The 24999-nt window shown below is 41.6% G+C and overlaps 2 protein-coding genes across 2 annotated transcripts in view; both read right to left on the reverse strand.

Annotated features, from left to right (window-relative positions):
* Positions 1-2015: 2015 nt before the first annotated feature.
* LOC311078645 (uncharacterized protein) lies at positions 2016-3759 on the reverse strand. Its single transcript, XM_084107583.1, has 4 exons — positions 3516-3759; positions 3350-3424; positions 3132-3200; positions 2016-3046 (listed from the first exon to the last, which is right to left on the reverse strand). The coding sequence occupies exons 1-4, from the start codon at positions 3561-3563 to the stop codon at positions 2936-2938; spliced, it is 303 nt and encodes a 100-aa protein (XP_083963709.1). The 5' UTR covers positions 3564-3759; the 3' UTR covers positions 2016-2935.
* Positions 3760-3771: 12 nt separating this feature from the next.
* The window catches only part of LOC311082087 (uncharacterized protein), a gene marked incomplete at its 5' end in the record, with an annotated part of 30922 nt that continues 9694 nt past the window's right edge, over positions 3772-24999 (reverse strand). The window contains 3 exons of the mRNA XM_084112831.1: positions 3772-3905; positions 3994-4023; positions 5846-5932. Of these exons, the coding sequence (XP_083968957.1) occupies positions 3796-3905; positions 3994-4023; positions 5846-5932 (227 nt within the window). The 3' untranslated portion in view covers positions 3772-3795. The remainder of the gene's footprint in view (positions 3906-3993; positions 4024-5845; positions 5933-24999) is intronic.

Genomic DNA, 24999 nt, shown 5'->3' on the forward strand with positions numbered 1-24999 from the left:
TCTCAAGACTACCACGCTGGTCTGCAAGATAGCTAAACTCGACTTGCACACAACAAATAACATGACGATAAAACCATTTACACAACATAAGATTATTACCTGGAACACAGTATGACAGTGTGGAATCGTGGGTTCAGCAAATAGATCTCGGGACAACAATCTAAATAGCATGTAAAGCAAGTGACAATTAGCACGCTAGTTCACATGAAAATATGCTTGGTTGCAAATCTCTAAAACATGGCTTTACAAGACACATAAATCATCAACTAAACTCAAAATAGTTAACTGAAATCATTATAAGTACATTGCGTGACAAAATACGAGACATATGTACTTAGAATTATAAGAAAACATTGATTGTCCCAGACCTCCCAAATTGCGTGACTTACCCATAATCTATTTATCTCCAGTGTGGGTAAATGCAACGCAAATCCCACAGTCACACTGAATCAAACTGCCCCTAGATGGCGTAGTTGCATCACTTTTAATATAATTTAACTAGCAACTCTTTTTACTCCGTTACATATATATATGACCAGAGTCCAAAAGTATAGCCTGAAATGTGTCTTTTTAAAAGAGCGCCTGATCCTCACTGTTTTCCTCTGGGATTGGGTCAGGAATTGACTGAATAATCTCATCAACCCTCTGCTGGTAGATGCTGGAACAACACCATCATGGCAGTAACATCATTTATTCATCGACAGCAAATGTGATAAAGCCAATGCTTCATGTAAAATGTTAGTGTTTATGTGTGTTTAAAATCTGCAAAATAAAGAGAAATAGGAATATCACATATGCAAAACCTCAAATGATCTCTTATAGATCATTTAACTGAGAGAGTTACTCAGGAGAATAGAGAAAGCTCAGATATGCAAGACTCTGAAATGGACTTCAAGTGCAGCATTCAGTGTGATTTCCAGATGCTGGTGATTTTGCAGGATGATTTGAACACGTTCAGAGAATAGCTCTGTTCTCAGAATAGGTTAAAGCGCTGATAAAGCTGTGAAGCAGATTTGAGGAAGTGAAACATGGTGTTGAAATGTTCAGCGTTTCCTTGTAGCTCAGAGTGTGGTAATGGACTCTCTTGTCTAGTGTTTAGAGCTGTTATCATTAAGAAGCTCCTGGGCCAGTCCTTTTTTGTCTTTGTTTTTTTTTTTATTGAAAATAAGTAATATTTTTTTCATCAAAAAGCTTTGTAGCTTCTGCCAAACGTACTTCTTTTTTCCAGTGGTGGCTGGTGGGTTATAAAATAGAGGAGGCACAAACAATGTTACCAGTTGGATGTTTTAACTACTTTAAAATGGCTTTTTTGGTCACTTATATCTGAATATTTATATAAAACGACACAGACATCAAGACAATATAAAAATAAGTTCACTCAGCTAGTCCTATCACTTGAAGCAGAAAATCCATCCTTCTGTCCTTTTAAATGTCCGTGTTAAAAGAGCACTTTCAGTGGTTTAGTGAAGCTGATTGCTGTAGCTTATATCGTCTTAGGCATGGGGTCAGAGATGAGGAACGATCCCAGCTTTTTCCCTCTCAACTTCCAGCACTGTACCTTTCAGAGTTGAGAAGCAACATCCAACCAAATCATGGAAACCTAAGGCTTTCTTCTCAGTCACCAGAACAGAGATCGAAATTCCTATAACTGGGATGAAATCCCGACTCCAGAAGCTCATACCATCTTAAAGCTGTAGATGACCAGATGGTTTCAACATCATTGGTGTGCATAAGGTACGAGGTCAGTGTAATGGTCATCATAATGAACCCTTCGCTCGACGTTTGGACTTAGTTGGTAACGTCTGACTAGTTTATTGTCTGTGTGAATCGAAACATTCAGACTTTCACATCAGAACTATGAGGGTAAATTTCAGCTTATAAATATTAATATTTTGTTCTCATTCAAATCTACAAGCTCTTGAATGTTGCCACTCTTTGAAACTTTCCAGCAAGAGCAAGTTTAGTTACGTCTGTTTTTACAGGAATGGAAGAGACAGAACTTTTCTTTTAACCCATGATTTTTTATGCTCTTTATTGTCACATGTGAAAAAAAGAAAGAAATAACTGACATTTAATTGCATGACATAAGTCACACTCAGACAGTTAACGGTCACACATCTCCTTCAGTGGATGTGTGAGGAGGACTAACTGCTGATCAGATAACACTACTCCTTACATGCACTCAGATATCTGCAGCTGTGTGAACTTACACACAAAGAAAAGCTGCAGATAGATTGTTCAAGCTGAGCCCCAAATATGTTTCACAAGAAAACCAGACAACTAGTTTAATTTCCTTTATGTTAGACAAAAAACAGCCAACACAACTTAGGCATTTAAAAGCTCTATTGACAAATGAACAACATGGAAACCTCAAAAAGCATAATGCTTCATGGCTTTCAGAACTAAAATTATTCCTGATTCAAGCAGAATCAGCAGAAAATAAAAATGGGCAATAGCAATGAGATTGATAAAATGAGAAATGAGTTTAATCAATCATTACATGAAACAAATAGCCTACAAACATTAAGTAAAAGTGAATAAGACAGATCTCTCTCTTTACTGACTTTAATTAACACTGAAATATTTTAATCAATTAAAGACAATCCAAGCCAGCAGAAAATAAAAATGAACAATATCAATAAGCTGTTGATAAAATGTGTAATAAGATCAAAATCATGTCCTGTGAGATGTGAGAGGCTTTCAGTGGTTGTACAGTGAAACTGAAGTGCAAATGTAGCCCTCAGTGTTTATCGGCAGTTTAAAATATACAGATAAATATTGTATTTTTTAAATATTCACAATAAATCTCATTCATATTCACAGGACATTCAACAAATATCTGCTTGTTCACACACAAATATATAATTCCTCCAAACACCAGAGAGATGAAATCTTCCCGTCTGCTCCTGATATGATGAGCTCATGATCTGTATCATTAATGTTTATTTGTGAAGGTCTTGTTCTTGTTCACAGAGGCGTAAAGTTCATCCTGCGGTTGATCTTCTCTTCCTCTGATGGCAGCATAAGTCACTGTATCATCATGATCCTGAAAGAACAGATTCTGTCCAATGTTTGAACCCCAGCGATTATTATTATTATTATTATTATTATTATTATTATTATCTACTCACATTGAGTGATTTTACTGGCTTTGTATTGGAAGAAGTGACCTCAGAATAAGTCACGTCATCTGTCTGCTCCTAAACATCAATGCAAACGTGCAGAGAGTCAAGTTTAACACACAGAACAGACATATCTCTCACTATAATATGTAGAATAACACAAAAGCTTTTAAATCACATTATTGAACAGACAGTGAACGTAATTTTTGGTGATTTAGTGGACTCACATTGGCTCTTGCAGCGGGAGGAATGGACATGTTGATCGTCTCATACGTCCCTTTATGATCATTCTCATCTTTGACCTTCAGAACAAACAGTTAAACTGCATGAATGACACTTTATTGAGCTTTAAAGACAGTAATCAAATCTAAATCACTGCATTACTGAACTCACCGCAGAGTCGCCAGTCCCTCTTTTATTATCTGAAAACAAGTGCCTCATGAAATATGAGTATTTATGATCAAACACACATGTGCAAAAGACAGAATGTTAAGCATTAAGCTTTTTCAACAAAAAATGATTGTTGAAAAAAACTTTGATAACTCTGTGAGATTGACATTACAGGATTTCTCAGCAGGAATAAACTTCTGTTTGAGAATTTCATATAATCCACATGTTTCTATGATACTTACAGTCTGAACATGATGTGTTTGTTTGCTCATCTGAACTGTTTTTAATTGTTGTAAAGGAGTAAATCTGAAAACTCACCAGCTCTTTTTCTGCAGATCAGCCAGAGAAGAGCCAGAAGGAGAACAGCGACTGCAGCGACAGAAATCACTATGACTGAAGAAGAGATCGAGCACAGAGTCAGAGACGGACAGGGCAGATTGGGGACAATTATAGACAAAGACAAAACACTGTGATTATGTACCTTGTGTTTTTTTATTCCAGAAATCTGTGCCTGGTGTTGTTGAAAAGGAAAGAATTAGGACAATTATATACAAAGACAAAAGCCATCGACAATGGTGACATGCTTCATGCTGCAATGCATAAAACTCATGGCTCCCAGCATGCATTGCGGCATGAAGCATGTCACACCACACAACTCTATATAGTATGATATTAGACTTTTATTTAGATTTTTTTTATATATATATTCTCCAACAGCCCAAGCACACACACAGGCCTATATAATGTAAAACAAATGTATAATTTAAAATCAGCTCCATATTGGATTCCAAGTGATCAAGGGCTTAGAGCATTTCATTCAAACACATTTCAGAGTTCACCAGTAGTGGACACTCGTGCAACATTAGCGAGGGATGAGCATAAACAGTGGACATAAACACAGCCTTGCCCTGCGTCTCAATGTCCATACTATCCTTCCTAAACAGTGTGTGAGATTAAAATAAGTGTCCCAAAGCATAGTATGTTGAAGAGTGTGCCAGAAGTCTCCGGATGGTCTACTATTTCTGGTGGATTTTGGAAGTGTGGATCCGTGCTCACTATAACGGCTAATATTACCCACAACCCATTGTGCTTTGGAGGAGGAACTTACAAACACCAGTAAAAAGTGTTAAAAAAAAAGACAAAACATGGCGGATATGCGCAACCGATGGTGAGAGGTTTAGATAAAGGTTTGTGACTAATCAAAGTTTAAGCTGATAGAAAAAAGATTTATTTAATGTTATCTGTGTTATATTTCTTCTGCAATAACCATGTGGACTTTTATAAATATCCGTTTGGCCATTTACTTTTAAATATGTCATTATGCATTAATATGAGGAGAGTCTCCGCATGAAAGACCCACGACTGCAGATCAACGTGCTTCTGCATTTCTCTCCGATACGGTAGGAAATGAAATTAAATGTGGAGGATTTTATCTTTGACAAGATGATTGACAGGTCAGTTTGAGTGTCAGGATGTGTGTAACTAATCGACAGAGAGCAACCGGTAAAGATGCAATTGTATGACGTGATAGTTTGTCCCAAAGCTTGTCTACTCTTCTGCTACACACTCAAAAGTCTGCATATTTTCTTCCCAAAAAGAGTACATACTTTTAGGGCGTAGTATAAGTTGGTGAATTGAGCATTAGAAGTAAAAAATAAGTGAAGTCGGACATTTTCTCTTCAGTTTCATCTGAGCTGTTGAGGTGAATGGCAGGACAATCTTTCTCCAGTCAGACAAAATGTAGGCAGAGATAACTATTTTTCTTTAAGGTCAAAAATATTATTTTAAAAAATATATTTAAATCAGTTTATTTCATATTGGGATCATAAGACACCCAGACTTGATGAATAACTGAAGTTTTATATGTTAAACTTGTTGCCGAGCATTACGAGTGTACGGCTTATTTTGTGTTTCTCTCTTTTTTTGTATATTTGTTTTGTTCACTTTTACATGTATGTTTTTTGATAATGTTGTGAGTGGATGAGCAGTATTTTATGTCTGTTTGGTGTTTTTCATGGATCTACAGTGAATGCGCTGCATGGATGAGCTCAACATATCGTCTTCATGTGACGCTTTCTGGGAGAATTGAGTGAAAGAACCGGAGTGTTATATGAACACACTACTCTCACTGTTTATACTAAACATGTCCTAGAATATGCATAAGTACGCTAATTGGGACACACCATAAAAGTCCATGAAATGAAACTAAAACTCCTCAATGTGACAATCATACTGTAGAATATGACAGTCATATTTTGATGAGTTAACACTGAAGATAACTCTAGCATTATGCACTGGAAAGCACTGATGTGAGAAAGACAGTGATGATGTACCTTTAGAAACGTGTGTGTTTATAGTTGAGGGATCCTGAGAGTGTGTGATGTGGACTGGATTCACTGCTGTCGTTGAATCAGCTTGAGCTGTGAAGATGAATGTTAGTTCAGATCATTAATACTGTACAATATGACATTCATATTATAACTTTGATCATCATATTACATAAAAAGTTAATATTTTTGCTGTCAAGTTTCAATTCCTTTATTATTTCCAGCATCACGTTTTGGACTGTTACTTGACTGCAGTTCATTAGTTTGAAGCAATGCTTTGAGTTACTCTTCTGTGAGAGTCAAAGAAGCTTTTGTTCCCTCAGTTTGTTCTGGTTCAGTGATACTGATAGACCTTAGTGTTACTGACATTATGAGGGTCTTCTAACACTGTTTTCTCACCTGAATACTTGACAGTGTATCTGACTGAGGTCTCGAGTTGATTTCTGTGAGTAAGCTGACATCTCCACTCTCTGTTGTCATCTTCATTCAGGAGTGTTGTAGTCAGAGTGATGATACAGTGATATTGATCTGATGTTGATAATATCTGATATCTGGAGTCTGTCTTCAGATCAACACCAGCCTGATTCACCCACAACAGCTCAACTCCCTCAGAACGGACCCAACAATCACAGTCGTCTGAATACAACTGACAGGAGAGAGTCACAGAGCGGCCTGGACTGATCTCAGTCTGTGATGATGAAGATGATGATGATGATGATGATGATGATGATGATAGAGACACTGAAACTGAACACAAGACAAATCACAGACTCTTCAATCATCATCTGAGTTTACAGGGAGAATTTTAAATTGAGCACATAATCATAAACTTACCATGAAGAACATGCAGAAAAACATCAGCATCAGTTCACATATTGTCTGCAGGTGTAAGATCCATGATCTTCTTCTGTGATGTTCTTGATGTTCAGAGAGCAGTCAGACTCCAGACTCAGTCTCTCATGTCTCTCTGTGTCTTTCTTCTTTATCCCTTTAGTAATCAGTTCAACTGCAGCTGAATGTCTGAAAATGTTATAGTAGATCCATGTAGTTTTAGATTTGCAGTCAGAAAGAGTTTTATTACAGGACAGACGAGCATTTTCACCAGAACTGATGAACACATGATCAGTCACTCCACTGGTTCCTGAAACACAGTATATCTCAGTGATCATTATGATATATATAAATAAATGAAACATACCAGCATAAAAAGCAGAAGTTTAAAATCATAGTATTTTTCCTCACTTAAAGCAAACAACACACTCTCCAGAATAAACTATTAGTCTTTATCAGAGAGCTGTTCAAATCACTGACACACTCTTAATATGAAGATAATTCTTCATCATCAGATGTTTGAGTGACACTATGTCCAGTATCAGGAATAATACAGTATGATCTGTGTGTATCAATACACAACTCTGAGATCACAACGTGAATGTGTGCAAGAATAAACTGAGCATGTTCAAATGAACTCTTTCCAGACTAATTCCACTAAATGTTGTAAGGGTGGATTTCCTGCAGGACTGACGAATGACTAAAGAAACATTGTCAGCAAGATGGTAGAAAACTGTACATTTCTTGCTACTTATACCAACGACGAAAATAAGTACAGTTACACTGAAAAAAAAATTATGGTAAGTGGTTGCACACAATTGATTCTAGCTACATTTAACCCTTGTATGGTGTTCGGGTCTGTTGGACCCGTTTTCATTTTTTATCAAAAGAAAAATGATACAATTGATTATTTTTTCAAACTGAGACTCATTGGCCTTGGCTCATTTTCTGTGAGGAATATATATCAGAACACATTTTCAATGAAAACACACTGTACACCCCCCCTACACATTTATATTACACACAGGATGTTCGGGTCCACTGGACCCGGGGCTAATAAAAGTGTGGAAATTGTAGGTCCTGTGTACCTTTACTCTGTCCTCCTCCTGTCAGGGCCTGCTGTTAGTGTGTGTATGTTCTTGTATATGGTTTATGAGGACACAAATGTGTATAATGACATGGGTGTTACAACGTAAACATGGTTTATGACGACATCTGTGTCCTCATACTAAAACATACTAAATGTTGTTTTTTGAAATTCAAAAAATGCCAAAAGTTTTCTGTGATTGGTAGGTTTAGGGGTAGGGTTAGTGTAGGGGGATAGATTATACAGTTTGTACATTAGAAAAACCATTACACCTATGGAGAGTGACCGTACACCACATATCCAAGTGAATGTGTGTGTGTGTATGTATGTGTGTGTGTGTGTGTGTGTGTGTGGGGGGGGTGTTTTGTGTGTGTCTGTGTGTGTGTCTGTGTGTGTGTTGTGGGTGTGCATGAGTGTGTGTGTGTGCGTGCGTGTGAGAGAGAGATTGTGTGTAAGTGTGAAAGAGTGCAAGAGTGAGTTTTGTGTTTCTACTCCTGCCATTCCCACATGAGGTTGCAATTCTAAAATGTGATCTAACAAAGGTAAAGAGAAAATATTAACCATATCTGCTGTTTATATTACTTGTAATTGGGATGAAGTAAACATCTGTTGAGTATTTTAACATAACATTTTTGATTTTGTTGAATTAAAAACCCAAAAATGCAGCGGGTCCACCAGACCCACGAACACTGGCTGAGTAACAAAAATATGAACACCACACAAGGGTTAAACAAATGTATTAAGTTGAACTTATTAAATTTTAGTAAATTTTTGTTTTATTAAACCACTTACCATAAAAAATATTATTAAATTCAACTAATAATTTTTTTCAGTGTACAATAGATTAATATGTGGGAGAGCGTTGCTATAGAGAGTGGTTCTCAACCTCTCCTGCAGGGACCCCCTGACAGGCCATGTTTCTGTTTTAACCCTGAAATGGCACACCTGATTCAATTAATGAGTAGTGTCACGACTACCTGGCTCACAGTAGCAATGACATAGGGGAGACCACACCGTTTGTTAAGTTAAATCCAAAATAATTTATTAAAACATTAAATTATACGATGAAATCATAATTTGAATCAATAAGTGTATCAAGTCAGTGAATGAGAAACAAGAGAAAACTAATCAAAAGTGTAGTGCAGATCAGTAAAGTGTAGACTATGTGTAATGCAAAAAGGCAAAAAGGAGTAGGATGGTGCTGCAGCCAGCATGGAGGCCAGAGCAAAGCAGAGACGCGCAGCACAGAGCAGACTCCAAACAACTGGCAGGAGATGTTTTTAAACAGTCCCGCCAATCAGCTGCTGTCAGATGGACCGAAAACAGACAGCTCCCCCTTCAGATTGGGGGGAGAGAGACGGCCCAAACATATTCTGTCCATGGTGGAGTGAGCACACCCAGCACGGCAAAGCCGGGCGTGACATCACTCCCCCCACAAGACAGAGACCAATGTGGGACTCTGTAAAACTACATTCTACTCATTACATCATTTCCCATAATCAATACTAAGAACAGAAACAAACCCAATAACAAACTACACCCAAAAAACAATAAATGACTAAACACATTACCCTTTTTAACCAGTTACCCCGAAAGACTAATGTTAGACTAAACCAAAATCTCATCACCCTTCACCCACACCCTCAATACAACAGCCACCAGCCCACCCCCCCAGCTCATCCTTTTGAAGGAGAACAGCACCTGCCCCTACCTGGCTGGCATCTACTTGCAGCTGGAAGGGCTCCTCCAGCCTAGGAGCAGCCAGGACAGGTGCAGAACTCAGGAGAGAATTGGCGTTTTCGAATGCGTGTTGGCAATCAGCAGTCCAACTGAATTTATCTGAACCCATCAGCAGTCCAATTGAATTTATCTGAACCCTTCAGCAGGTTAGTTAGTGGGGCAACGACAGATGAAAAGTTACAGCAAAAGTTCCTGTAATGCCCTATCATACCGAGGAAGCGCATCAATTCTTTCTTAGTGACAGGACGTGGGAATTTGTCAATGGCCAGGACTTTCGCACTCACTGGCCGAACGTTCCCCTGTCCGACCACCTTTCCCAGATACACCACTGTAGCCTGAGCAAACTCACACTTTGCTAAGTTTACAGTGAGGTTTGCAGCCGCAAACTGCTCAAATAATGAACGTATGCGGGCAAGGTGGATTGTCCAAGTGTCTAAATACCAGACCACATCATCAATATACACAGCGCACCCGCTGGAAACTGGAGGGGGCGTTGCGCAACCCAAAAGCCATTCTCGTATAGGAGTAGAGTCCCAGTGGCGTAATAAAGGCAGAGATCTCTTGTGCCCTGGGAGTAAGAGGAACCTGGTAATAACCTTTAAGCAAGTCAAATTTGCTCACATAACGAGCCGCACCGTCTTGATCAACACAATCTTCTATCCTAGGCAGTGGATACAAGTCTGGTTTTGTTACACTGTTTACTTTTCTGTAATCCATGCAAAATCTGTACGTATGATCAGGTTTTTTGACTAACAAACAGGGCGAAGCCCAACTAGAGTACGACTGTACGGCAAGACCAATGTCCAGAAGATATTGGACACTATCATCCAGACTTTTACGCTTATCAGGACCAGTGCGGTAAAACCTCCGATGGATTGGCTTTGCATCACCGACTTCTATGTCATGCTCGATTAAAGTTGTGCAGGTCGGAGTATCTGAAAACAGACAAGGAAATTCAAAGATTAAAGCTTTCAATTCTGCTTGCTGTTGCAAATCCAAATGATCTAAAACTCCCTCTAATTTGGCCAACGTCTCTGAATTATTGAGACGAGCATGCAGCATGGAATCGTCAGGGCCCTGCACATCATCCTCTAATGCTGGAGAGGCTACAGACGTGCTTGCCACGACCAAGACAGACGATTCACCCTTACAACTAGGTGACTGTGACGATGCATAATATGGCTTAAGTAAATTGATATGACATAACTGTGTCGCACGCCTATGGTCAGGCGTAGCAACCACATAATTGGTCTCTGACACTTGACGAACCACACTGTAAGGCCCTGAATACTTTGCACCAAAAGGATAACCAGGTATAGGCAACAATGCCACCACCTGATCCCCTGGGCTAAAGACACAAGCTTCTGCTTTACGGTCATAATTTCGCTTCATTTTTCTTTGGGCATCAGTCAAATTTTCGGTTGCCATTTTACATGCTAAAAGTAACCTGCGGCGGAAACCATACACATAACTGGACAAACTCTTGGGTGGTTCAGATGAATCCAGATCACTTGAGAACACAGACAATGGGGTACAAACCTTGTGACCAAATACCAATTCATTGGGACTAAAACCTGTGCTTTCTTGCACAACCACTCTAGCCGCCAACAATAGCCATGGTAGACCATCCTCCCACTCCTGTTTCATCTCTATGCAGTATGCACGCAATAGAGACTTAAGAGTGGCAAGGAAACGCTCCAAAACCCCTTGACTTTGCGCATGGTACGCGCTACTCAAGTTGTGCTGGATACGCAGCTGTTTCAAGGCTGATGTAAAATTTTAACCTCGATCACTTTGAATGATTCTGGGAAGACCAAATATTGAAATAAACTGCGACAATGATTTCACCACAGACTGTTATGAGTGGAGAGAAAGATGACCCAAGAGCGAAATACAGCAAAGCAGTCTTTAATTAACAGAGTCAGAATGTCCAGAGGTAAGAACAGAAATCCACAGCATATTATAATAGACAACGAAAATCTTCCGGTAAACTGATGCCGGGAACTAAAACTCAATTCCTCCGTCTAAGCAGCGGAGCGTCTCTGGTAGTAGAGGGTACCGTGAGAAAGCCAGCCGACTCCGGGACCTCCAGGTGATCAGAAAGCAACGAGCGCAGTCACAGGTACTCTGTAATGAGTATAGCTTAGTAGCAATTCACAGTGGTAGAACAATCCTCTTACGTGCACAGAACAGACAGGACAGGACTTCGACACGACAGGACGTTTGGCAGAGAATTCGTACGCATAGCTTCTGAAATAATCTGGCAAAGAGACAGGGGAAAACAAGGCTAGAAAAAGAGAAGATAATTAGGGAAAGTGATGACTGGTGTGGAACTGATAATGAGGGTAATAAGTAATGAAAGAGAACACCTGGGAAGAAGGCGATGTGTGTGCGTAATGACCAATGAAGTAATCAGGGATGTGTGAGCGTAAATGTGTGTGTGTGTGTGTGTGTGAGTGTGCGCGCGTGAGCGCGCGTGTATGTGTGTGTGACCAGAGGGGGGAGACAAAGTAAAGGAAGAACCAGGATCATGACAGTACCCCTCCCTCAACGAGCGCCCCCTGGCGCTCCCGAGGAAGGAGACTGACGAGACCGAAGAAAATCATCGACCAGCGAAGGGTCCAGGACGTCCCGGGCAGACACCCAACTCCTCTCCTCCGGGCCGTACCCCTCCCAGTCCACTAAGAATTGATGACCACGACCTCGGCGACGCATGTCCAAGAGTCGACGGACCTTGTACACTGGAGACCCCTCGACAAGAATAGGAGGAATAGAAGGGCGTGAGGGCGCACGAATCGACGGTTTAATGCAAGAGACATGGAAAACGGGGTGTACGCGATGAAGATTAGGTGGAAGAGACAGCTTGACTACGACAGGACTAATGATCTTACAAATGCGAAATGGTCCAATGAAACGAGGGACCAATTTACGAGAATCAGAGTGGAGTGGCAAATTAGACGAAGAAAGCCAAACCTTCTGGCCGCGAACGTAGCGGGGGCTTCTTACGCGGCGCTTGTTGGCAGTGGTGCTCATGCGTCTCCTCGAGCGACAAAGAGCTGATCTCACCGTTCTCCAAGTGCGCTTGCAGCGATCAATAAACGCCTGAACGGACGGGACATTAGATTCCGAATCCTGCGAGGGAAATAACGGGGGTTGATAACCCAGGCAGCAGGAAAAAGGAGAGAGACCCGTGGCTGACGAGGGGAGCGAGTTATGTGCGTATTCAGCCCAGGCGAGCTGCTCTGACCACGACGAAGGATTACGAAGAGCCAGACTGCGGAGAATGCGGACGACAATCTGATTGGCCCGTTCGGCCTGACCGTTAGTCTGTGGGTGATACCCGGACGAAAGGCTAGCGGAGGCTCCAATGAGACGACAGAATTCCCTCCAAAATTGAGAGGCAAACTGTGGTCCCCTATCAGAGACAATGTCAGTGGGCAGACCGTGCAATCTAAAAACGTGATCAACCATGATCTGTGCCGTCTCCTTTGCGGAGGGGAGCTTGGAGAGCGGAATAAAGTGAGCGGACTTAGAAAAACGATCAACGACCGTTAGGATGACCGTGTTTCCCGCGGAAAGAGGGAGACCGGTGATGAAATCGAGTCCTATATGGGACCACGGGCGCGAAGGGACCGGTAACGGACGAAGAAGACCAGCCGGAGGCGAGTTACCGGACTTGGTCTGGGCACAAACCCCACAGGAAGCGATAAAACGCTGCGCGTCACGGTCCAAAGTAGGCCACCAAAAGCGTTGACGGATCATGGCAAGAGTGCCCCGCACGCCGGGATGGGCAGACAATTTAGAGGAATGTCCCCATTGGAGAACAGCCAAGCGCGCAGTGACGGGAACAAACAGACGATGCTTAGGACAGGCGCGCGGGACAGCGACACGGGTAAGTGAACGTTTGACCAACCTCTCTATTCCCCAAACTGCCGCGCCCACTACGCAGGCAGAGGGAATGATCTCCTCCTGGGTAGTGGCGGGAGTTGGTGAATCAAAGAGGCGAGAAAGAGCGTCAGGCTTAACATTCTTTGACCCGGGGCGATACGAGATGGTGAAATTGAAACGTGTAAAAAATAGAGCCCAGCGAGCCTGACGAGCGTTTAATCTCTTAGCAGAACGAATGTATTCTAAATTTCTGTGATCCGTCCAAACAATGAACGGAACCGGAGCTCCCTCCAACCATTGACGCCACTCACCCAGAGCCAAACGAATGGCGAGCAGTTCGCGGTTACCGACGTCATAATTGCGCTCCGCGGGAGTGAGGCGGTGAGAAAAAAAAGCACAGGGGTGTACCTTCTCATCAGAAGGTGAGCGCTGAGACAGGACAGCCCCGACGCCCACCTCCGAGGCATCGACCTCGACGATAAATTGTCTCGAAACGTCCGGAGTGAGTAAAATGGGAGCTGTAGTGAAAAGAGTCTTAAGATGATCGAATGAGCGTTGAGCGGAAACGGACCACTCGAATCTAGAGTTAATAGAAGTCAAGGCGGTGAGAGGAGCGGCCACCTGGCTGAAGTTGCGGATAAAGCGGCGGTAAAAATTTGCGAAACCAAGAAATCGTTGGAGCGCGACACGAGACTCGGGGACGGGCCAATCGGTAACCGCCCGTACCTTGTTAGGATCCATACTGACTCCCTCAGCAGAAATGACCGAACCGAGAAATGAAACCGACGAGACGTGAAACGAGCACTTCTCTGCTTTAACAAAGAGTCGATTCTCCAATAAGCGCTGGAGGACTCGTCGAACGTGTTGCACGTGCACTTGGAGAGAGGGAGAAAAGATCAGTATGTCGTCGAGATAGACGAAGACGAAAATATTAAGCATATCCCGAAGGACATCGTTTACGAGGGCTTGAAACACGGCAGGAGCGTTGACCAGACCGAACGGAAGAACCCGATATTCAAAGTGACCGAGTGGCGTATTAAACGCGGTCTTCCACTCGTCACCCTCCTTGATGCGCACGAGATGGTAGGCGTTACGGAGATCGAGCTTGGTAAAAATCTTTGCTCCCTGCAATAACTCAAAGGCAGATGACATCAATGGTAAGGGATAGCAATTCTTTACAGTGATGTCATTCAGCCTTCGATAGTCTATGCAGGGACGCAAAGAACCGTCTTTCTTTTTAACAAAGAAAAAACCAGCGCCGGCTGGAGACGAGGACGGAACAATAGTACCCGCATTTAAAGATTCTGAGAGATAATTCTCGAGCACTTCGCGTTCTGGGGCTGACAAGGAATAGAGTCTGCCGCGCGGAGGAGTGGTACCCGGGAGGAGGTCAATGCTACAGTCGTATGGCCGATGAGGAGGGAGAGAGGTTGCCCGGGACCGACTGAAAACCTCCCGCAGATCGAGATACTCCTCCGGGACTCCAGACAAATCACCTGGCTCGACCTGTGAAGAAGAGACAGAAGAGACAGGAGGGATGGCAGAGGTTAAACAATCAACATGACAAGATAACTTCCATGATAAAATCGAATTATTAGACCAATTGATAAGGGGATTATGTTTGACCAGCCAGGGGTGTCCTAAAACCACCGGACTAAAAGGAGAAGAGAAAATTAGAAAGGAAATAGTCTCCTTATGGTTCCCCGAGACAGTGAGAGAGAGAGGGATGGTCTTCCTTTGAATCCTAGGAAGCGAACTTCCATCTAAGGCAAACAGGGGGGAGGAGTCTCTTAAGTCTATGAGGGGAATACCTTGTTCTAGCGCCCACGCCTCGTCGAGGAAATTTCCTTCAGCACCGGAGTCTACAAGGGCAGAACAAAAGACTGAAGAGTCAGGCCAGTGGATAGAGATAGGAAGAGAGGTACATGATCCAGATGGAGAGTCCTTGGAGTATGCGCTCGCCAGTAGCCCTCCGTTCACTGGCGAGCCCTGGCTTTTACTGGACAAGCGCTGACGAAATGGTTAGGCGCGGCACAGTACATGCACAGACGATTGGTAATTCTGCGCTCTCGTTCTTTTGCAGTGATGCGTAGTCCACCGAGCTGCATCGCCAACGGCTCCGAACCAGCTGAGGGCGAAGTAGAGACGACGGGCGGAGCCAACAGCAGAGACGATTCCTGGCGGCGCGCGCGGTGACGTAACTCAAAACACCTCTCTATACGGATCGCCAGGTCGATGAGCGAGTCGAGACGAGCAGGTACCTCCCGAGCGTAGATCTCGTCCTTGAGTTCCGGAGAGAGTCCCTCCAGGAAGCGGGCCACCAAGGCTGGCTCATTCCAGCCACTAGTGGTAGCTAAAGTGCGGAATTCGACTGAGAAGTCCGCTGCAGAGCGCCTTCCCTGGCGAAGAGTTGACAGTAATCGTGAAGCCTCCTCTCCATAAGCCGAGCGATCAAAAACTCGGATCATCTCTGCCTTAAACTGGGAAAAATTAAACACACAGTCCGCATCGACCTCCCAGTTAGCAGCTCCCCATTCACGGGCTCGTCCGGCCAGGAGAGAAATGACAAAGGCGACTCGAGCACGATCAGTAGCGTAGGTCGAGGGCTGGAGAGAGAAGACAACTTCACATTGCGTCAGGAAGGCGCGACATTGAGTGGGCTCACCGGAGTAACAAGGAGGATTGTTTATCCGCGGCTCGGGCAACTCACGATGATCCAGGGAAGCAGGTGCTTCAGGACGCAGATGATGTACACGAGAAGAGAGGTCCGACACCTGAGAAGACAGGGACTCGACAGCCTGTCGAGCGGCAGAGAGCTCCTCCTGATGTCGGCCCAGCATCGCGCCTTGGAGTTCAACAGCTGCCTGAAAGGGGTTGCTGCTCGCTGGGTCCATTTTGGCCAGATTATTCTGTTATGAGTGGAGAGAAAGATGACCCAAGAGCGAAATACAGCAAAGCAGTCTTTAATTAACAGAGTCAGAATGTCCAGAGGTAAGAACAGAAATCCACAGCATATTATAATAGACAACGAAAATCTTCCGGTAAACTGATGCCGGGAACTAAAACTCAATTCCTCCGTCTAAGCAGCGGAGCGTCTCTGGTAGTAGAGGGTACCGTGAGAAAGCCAGCCGACTCCGGGACCTCCAGGTGATCAGAAAGCAACGAGCGCAGTCACAGGTACTCTGTAATGAGTATAGCTTAGTAGCAATTCACAGAGGTAGAACAATCCTCTTACGTGCACAGAACAGACAGGACAGGACTTCGACACGACAGGACGTTTGGCAGAGAATTCGTACGCATAGCTTCTGAAATAATCTGGCAAAGAGACAGGGGAAAGCAAGGCTAGAAAAAGAGAAGATAATTAGGGAAAGTGATGACTGGTGTGGAACTGATAATGAGGGTAATAAGTAATGAAAGAGAACACCTGGGAAGAAGGCGATGTGTGTGCGTAATGACCAATGAAGTAATCAGGGATGTGTGAGCGTAAATGTGTGTGTGTGTGTGTGTGTGTGAGTGTGCGCGCGTGAGCGCGCGTGTATGTGTGTGTATGTGTGTGTGACCAGAGGGGGGAGACAAAGTAAAGGAAGAACCAGGATCATGACACAGACCTTGTAGTAATGGTCCTCAAAGCATACGCAGCCGGATAGTGAGTCGCCTGGCACATGATGGTAAACAAATAAACACAGCCTGATTTTGACTGGGGTAAGGGGCCCACACAATCAATAATCAAATGCTCGAAAGGCTTACCAACAGACGGAATGGGCTGTAAAGGCGCGGGCTTAACGACAGCATTTTGCTTACCTGCCACCTGACAGACATGACAAGTTTGAACAAACCGTGCAACGTCCCTCTTTATCCGTGGCCAGTAGCAATGTTTTAACAATTGATTGTATGTTTTCTTTACCCCAAAAGAGACCTGCTGTTTCCCCATGAGCTGTTTTTAGTGCCACTTCACGAAACTTTTCAGGCATCACCACCTGCAAAATCTGATCTCTCACATCAGTTCCCGTAGTGGGTGACCACCTTCTTTGCAACAAGCCATCCTTCACAAAATAACAGTAAAATTGTCACCTGCGGTCAAGTCAAAATATTTCTGTAAGCTCTGATCACTCTTTTGAGCCTCAGCAATGTCAGATCGAGACAAAGGTACTGGTAACTGTGGAATAAATACCTGAGCAGACGTGTGCTTAGATACATCAGACGAGTTGGCATCCTGCTTATACGCCATAGCCAACACTTTAACACAGCGCATGCCGTAAAAACATCTGGAAAATCTTTTTGACACCTATCTGACTCATCCAATAAAGAAGCTCCAGTCTTCATCTACAACACGCGCTTTTGCACCCCCTGCTGGTGAGGTTGACTAACAGCAGATGGAGAGTATGCTCGGCAATCTATTGCTTTTCATGCAGTTACTGGATGTCAATGTCGAATTTACTGTCGAATTTGAACCACTGAATTTGTGGAAGCGAATTTGCAAAGCGAAATAAAATGGACCGAAAATTGCCTGTTGAATATTATAGGTTGTATTTTTACACAGTTTGAATATTTTGGAAGTGAAATATGAAAGGTGAATATGGATTATTGAATTTTTAATAATTAAAATGTGTTTGAAATGTTTTTAATTGAAATATTCACAGCTTAAATATTCAACCATGTTGAATTTCAGCCCATAAAAATGCAAGCCCTAAAAATCAGAGGTGTCAAAAGTATTCACATTCATTACTCAAGTAGAAGTATAGATACTAGGGTTTAAAAAGACTTCTGTAGAAGTTGAAGTATCAACTCAAGCTTTTTACTCAAGTAAAAGTATAAAAGTACTGGTTTCAAAACTACTTAAAGTATAAAAGTAAAAGTAATGTAAGGAAATTTTTTTTATTAAGGACAAAAGCTAAGGCCGCGCCACAGGGGCCTATATAGTGCACTACCCCAGCTCCTCAAAAAAAACACATTTTTCTAAAGGCCATATTTGACTATAATTATATTAAAATGTTGATGTTGAAAAATTTGGGATGATGCACTAGTCTACCTGTTTCAGCCGTATATATGGCCATAGAAAATTAATTTTCTAAATAAATAAGCTAAATAAGCGGAGGAATCAGGAAATTAATAGGATAATGTATTAAGGTTTTTAGTCTATATTGACCTTAACAATACGTAAATTAATTAATTCTGTAATGTTACAAATAACTAATAAAGACATGGTGGCAGTTTAACAGAGACTTAACTTTAATCCGCTCATAGTGCAATGCAATAGTGCAATACTGTCTTGTTCCTTGCTTTTTGAAGAAGTGAAACACATGTCTGCATCTTTCATTAAAGTGATATAGTTCACCCAAAACTGAAAATCATTTACTCACCCTCAAACTGTTTCAATCCTGTATGAATTTATTTCTTCTGATGAACACAAAAGAATATATTTTGAAAGAATGTCGATAACCAGACAGTGGATGGACCCCATTGACTTCCATAGTAGGAAAAAAAAAAATACTATGGAAGTCAATAGCTACCATCAACTGTCTGGTTATCGACATTCTTCAAAATATCTTCTTTTGTGTTCAGCAGAAGAAAGAAACTGGTTTGAAACAACTCGAGAGTGAGTAAATGATGACAGAATTTTCATTTTTAACTAAGTGAACTAATCATTTAACAGAAATTAACTGTTGGCATATGTTTCACATCAATACTGTCTAGTTTGTCCTGTTGGACACGACACAGCAATACTGTCAAGTGTCACTTGTGACCATTGCTCTGAGCCATGTTTTCAGTGTCCTAAGAGCACTGAAACTTCTTTCAGTCCAGCTGATGAGACTGGGATGATTTGATCAACAGGCCTCTCATTTCAACAAGACCAGCCTTCAACAGACCAAGCAATGTTATTTTTTCATGTTTTATGGGGACTTTCCATAGACATAATGATTTTTATACTGTACAAACAAACTGTGTATTCTACCCCCCATAGACTAACCTTACCTATCACAGAAAACTGTCTGCATTTTTACATTTTCAATAAACAAAAGTCTGATTTATAAGCTGTTTTCTGAAAAAAAAAAAAAAAAAAAAAATCCCCAAAAGGACAAGGATTTCGGATATTGACATCTTTGTGGGGATATTTTGACCCTATAATGTAGAGTTGCACACACACACTCACTCACTCTCTCACTCTCTCTCTCTCTCTCTCTCTCACACACACACACACACAACACTCACACACTCTCTCTCTCTCTCTCTCTCTCTCTCTCTCTCACACACAACACTCTCTCTCTCTCTCTCTCTCTCTCTCTCTCTCTCACACACACACACACACACACACTAACGATTATGTTAGTGTTATGTTACGATTGTCATTATATGTGACCTGATCCAGCAAAATGAGTCACAGTGACCCAAATTTCAAAATTGAGATTTTGGTATTAATGGAAAGAGGAGACCATAAGCTTTCAAATGATATCCTAGTCAAAGTCATACCTTGAATGGTTGTAAAGATATACACATTTGAATTATGGTCGTCTGTCCTCTTTTTCCAATTGAAAACCTGAGAAAATCGCATTTAAAGTTTTTTGCCCGTTTTTTGTTGATATCTTTCAAAATCCATTGCATTTAAAGGGATAAACTATTTATTGTACAGCTTAATTTGACCAAAGACATTAATATATGCTATTAAACCAGGCTGAAGCTCAAATTATTTTAAAGTTTTTATTTTAATAAATAATTTAAAAGGCACTTTTACAAACATTTACTAATCAGAAAGATTGAACAGAGGTGCTACAGTTTTCCTTGAGAGAGGGTGGGTGTGTGTGTGTTGTGTGTGTTGTGTGTGTGTCTGTGTGTGTGTGTGTGTGTGTGTGTGTGTGTGTGAGAGAGAGAGAGAGAGAAAGTGAGAGAGGCAGAGAGACAAGGAAACAGAGAACAAATAATGTTAGCCTATGCAATCATCTTTGTGTAGGCTAGTTGACAATAACAGTGTAACAAATTCATAACGGAGATACCAACAGTTAAATATTGGGTTAAAATAAATCAAACACATTGTAATGGATTCTCCTTGCAGATAAATACACTCACCGAATAATTGCACTCACTCACATCCATACACGATAAATACCACAGGGCTGTCACTTTCGCGGTCATCAGAGGATGACACGTCTCCAGATCCAAAAAAAATCACTGACTAGCCTTAGATACTCTTGATGACCCGCAGCAGAGCTTAGGTTAGAAGCCTCTAGTGAGTTCAGCGCTTTTGGCGACTTTTTGGTGACTTTGCTCTCTTTTGACAGCGACATTTCTCAAATTAATAATATTTAATCTTTCTGAGGAGATCAGCTAGCTTGTTTACACATAGCGCTACGAGTCTGACAGGAGGATGGCTGGACCAATCGCGTGCCGGTCAGTCGAAACGGGGCTTCCCATTGACAAATGATCAGTGTTTGTGTACATTTCTAAGCTTTTTGATTGGTTCTATACAACGTGAAACACCATATTTGGAGAGCAGAGACGTATCACGGGATTCCCGGGAAATGCTCAGAGGTGAGGAGAGGAGTTGAGAAAAGCTATATTCATTTCCAGCGAATTTAGTAAAACTTTGTAAACTTTAATAGTAATTTAAATACCTTTACTCAATTATCTGGACTACGAAACTTTAGGAGATTATTTTTGAATGTCTGTTCTTTGAAATTTAGCAAAAAAAATTTTTTTTTTTTACATCTATTATTTCATTGTTTTTCCACATAATCGGCCCATATCTTAAAATGGAACGTTGCGACTTCCGACTCATTTTGCCAGATCGGGTCACATATTGTAAAAACGTCTGTCCCCAAATCAATATTTGACGCGATTTGCCCCGTATTCTTGAGCACAGAACTGTTGATTTCTCCCTCGCTTACCGCATATCTAGGTTTCCTTAGGACTCGGAGGAGTTTTGGCGCTTCGCACAACCAAATGTGACTACAGCCTCTCACAAGTTAGAAAGAAAAGAAAACACAAAGCCAATCAGTTTAGTGATGTGTGTTCAGGAGGCGGGACTCAGATCTATTAACCGTTTGTGTAATTGGCCAATTTTATTTTTAAACGACGACAAGCCGGAATAAAAACAAGCCGAAATGAACTAGGAGTAACGAGGCTATTTTTAAAATGTAAGGACTAGAAAGTACAGATAATTGCGTGAAAATGTAAGGAGTAGAAGTAAAAAGTCGTCTGAAAAATAATTACTCCAGTAAAGTATAGATACCCAAAATTTCTACTTAAGTAATGTAACGAAGTATTTGTACTTCGTTACTTGACACCTCTTCTAAAAATACAATGCATTAAAATGCAAGCATGGTTAATGCAATGCCTATTTTTTCAAGTAGTGCAATTCAACAGGCTTTTTTATTTCAAAAACATTTGACATTATTTTACTTCCATACACCTGACCAGTGCTCTTATGCCTTGGGCTTTTCCTTACTCTTTTCCTTTTATTAGAGGGAGTTTTAAAAAGTTCTTCATCCCTCATCATCTCAGTGTTCAAACTCTCTTCAGCCTCAATAGATTCTGCAACAGCAGATACATTCTCCTGTGATTCATCAGTTTAATTTTCTACATTGCCTGCATCCCCTACACTCTCCACATCTTCCTCATCCTCAGCAGTCTCACTTCTCCTACTTTCCACATGCATGTCTTCCTCAGCAGAAGCAGCACTGGTCCCAGCTTCAGCAATCCTTTCATTATCAACAGTTTCAGCATCATTAACTTTATCAGTACATGCACCTCTAATGTGTCCCTCTTTTCCACATCGAAAACATTTCATAATATCAGAGGTAGCAAAAGCCACATAATCAAAACCATCAACCCTAAGTTTGAAAGCCACATTCAATTCATCTGCATCTTTCTTCAAAACCATATAAACCTGTCGTCTAAAACAAACAACATGCTTGAGTAGCGGTGATTTACAGACAAACGGGATCTTTTTCATTTGAAACACTACCATGCCTTGAAAGCTCTGCTAGCAAGAGTTCATCTTTAATGAACGGGAGAACATTAGACAAAACAACCTTTTTCGCTGGTTGAAGCAGCGGCATTACGGGAGTAACGGTATCCTGTATAACAACGCCATTCTGAACAACACTATTAACTTTTTCAATAGTGTCCAGAAAGACAACAACAGCGCTGTTCATGCGAGAAGCAGATAATATGCTATCGCAACCGACAGCTTCTCCTACAGCCAAAACACATTGCTCCACCGAAACATTACTCACAGGCGCGAGCTTGATACCGTGTCTTCGCGACAACCGTTCCAAACTCACCCGTTCCGAGGACACCATTGCCACCCAGCAGACGCCGGATAGCGGCGAAATTCTTCCCACCTAAAAAACTACCTAGCCTATGTTAACAATCACAAACTCACACTTAAAGCATCTTTAAACAGAAACCGTATGAAAGTTAAGAGAAAGAGAGGAAAAAATAACTCACTCACACCAGCAGTACTCTCACAGAAAACTCCGCCGACTCACTCACAGCATCCGCTCAGAGAGAGACAGAGAGAGAGAGAGAGAGAGAGAGAGAGAGCCCCAAGAAAGGTTCAACAGTTGCAATCTTCTTTTATCCTTTCCCTGACCATGTGACTAAAACCCAACTGTGAGACGTTCAAACTGACCAATCAGATAATTACAACTTCCCCCACCGTACTAAATGTGTGACAATTCATCGACCCCTGAAGTACACACATCTTGGCCTACAGTGATCACTATCAGCCCCTCTGTGCCTTTAGGAACTACAAATGGTCATTGAGGTAGAAAGAGGGGGTGGAAAACAGTAAAGCAAACGTCTTTGTTCATTTCAAATACCTTGGATTATTTTCAATCCTACAATGTCTTTAGAGAAAATACAGATTTCTTTACCTGTGAGAAGTGAAGAGAGAATGATCAGTCCCAGCAGACACAGATCACACTTATCAGCCATTTTGTGTTTCTGTCAGTCTTTCTCTTCATTATATATAGTTACAGCTCTTCCTTTAAACATCATCAGCCCCTCCTGTGGTTGGTAACTTCCTCTCATCTGACATACAGTACTGAGTGTTGAAATCCTGCTAGAGTTGCTATAGTGACAGAAAAGTGTTGCTTTAAGTGTGTGTGAAACATGTTAGTCTCAACACATCTGATCTGAACAGTTTATTGGCTACTTTTGCACACGAGATAATTACTGTTAGTCTCACTTCTTTCTTTTAGCAGGTTTCCGCATTACGTTAAAATCTAGAAATACAATTATTACATTATTAGTGAAAAAAAAAAAAAAAATAATACATTTATTTTTTATAGCGCTTTTCTAGACACTCAAAGACACTTTACAGTTAATTGGTTTACAATGAAAAAAACAAAAAACAAACAAACAAGATATATATGGTGCGTTCAAGTCCTCCTGGGAAGTTCGTACTTACGAGGTGGGAAGTCGTGTTTACGGCCGCAGGTGCGTTGAAGTCATTTTCGTCGGAGTAAGATGGCGGTGTGTACTTTCTCTTAATTAACTAAACAAAAATACAGCAAGGTTCTACTCTAGTTCTAGAAAATAAAGAACAAACAAATGTGCATCAGGTGTGCTTTGCTTTTTTATGTTTTTAATTAATTTATGAAGCCACTGCAAACTTTATCGTTACATATTACATTGTTATATTATAATTCCAGCATATTCTGTGCAGGTAATTAGCTTACTTCGCTGTAAATAGAAAAGCCTGACAATATCACTGCGAAATACCTTTCGGTATTGTGGTATTCCGCTGTGTTTCTCACTGACACGCCCACAACTCGTAAAGATCGGGGCTTAGAGAAAATCCCGAGCTCCCCACTGGTATTTACGACATTGTGGTGGCGTTCATGTTCATGTGTGCAGCAGCTGAGAAGGCTCTGTCTCCCCATGTCCGGCGCTTAGTTCTGATGGTCTTGAGTGTGTCAGCACCAACGGACCTGAGGAGGCGGGCGTGAGTGTGGCGGGTTAGTAGGACGGAGAGGTATGGAGGGGCAAGGTTGTTAAGTGCTTTGTATGTGAGGAGAAGTATTTTGAAGTTGATCCTGTGTTTGACTGGGAGCCGGCGGGTGGAGGTGAGAAGGCAGGCAGCTGAGTTCTGTACATACTGAAGTTTATCGATGATTTTGTTTGGTAGTCCATAAAGAATGCTGTTGCAATAATCCAGTCTGGAGGTGATAAGGGCATGGTTAACTTTTTTTGCTACTGAAAAAGTTTCCACTATCCATGACTAACTTGTAGAAAATGAATTCTAAAACAGTTTGTAAGGTATTTTAAAATGATTAACATCAGCTCCAGTTTGGTGAAACAGAAAGTATTTGCACACACTTCATGAGCGTCTGTAAAGCAGATTAAATGTATTCAGGAAGAGTTAGAATAGATCAGATCCGCCACTATATTTCGCAGTTCACTCATACACTATTCACATCTATCTATCATTTTTTTTAAATCTATCTGTCTATTCCAAAATAAGAGCCCTACAAAATTCATAAATACGCTGTTGTGTCTATACATTCAAAATATATATATATATATATTGAAATCCTAGTTTCCACAGATCAATTTCAACTCAGGTGGAGAGTACACCTTCTCACAGAGTCAACTGCACCTTTTCAGGACATTC

The sequence above is a fragment of the Abramis brama genome (assembly GCF_963993115.1).
Source record: "Abramis brama genome assembly, chromosome: 1".
NCBI classification, from domain to species: Eukaryota; Metazoa; Chordata; class Actinopteri; order Cypriniformes; family Leuciscidae; genus Abramis; species Abramis brama.

Coding starts and splice junctions, on each gene's coding strand:
- LOC311078645 (XM_084107583.1), bottom strand. CDS start 3,563: ATGAGGCACTTGTTTTCAGATAATAAAAGAGGGACTGGCGACTCTGCG. Junction 3,201..3,349: donor CTCCCGCTGCAAGAGCCAAT/GTGAGTCCACTA, acceptor ATTGATGTTTAG/GAGCAGACAGATGACGTGAC. Junction 3,047..3,131: donor AGCCAGTAAAATCACTCAAT/GTGAGTAGATAA, acceptor CTGTTCTTTCAG/GATCATGATGATACAGTGAC.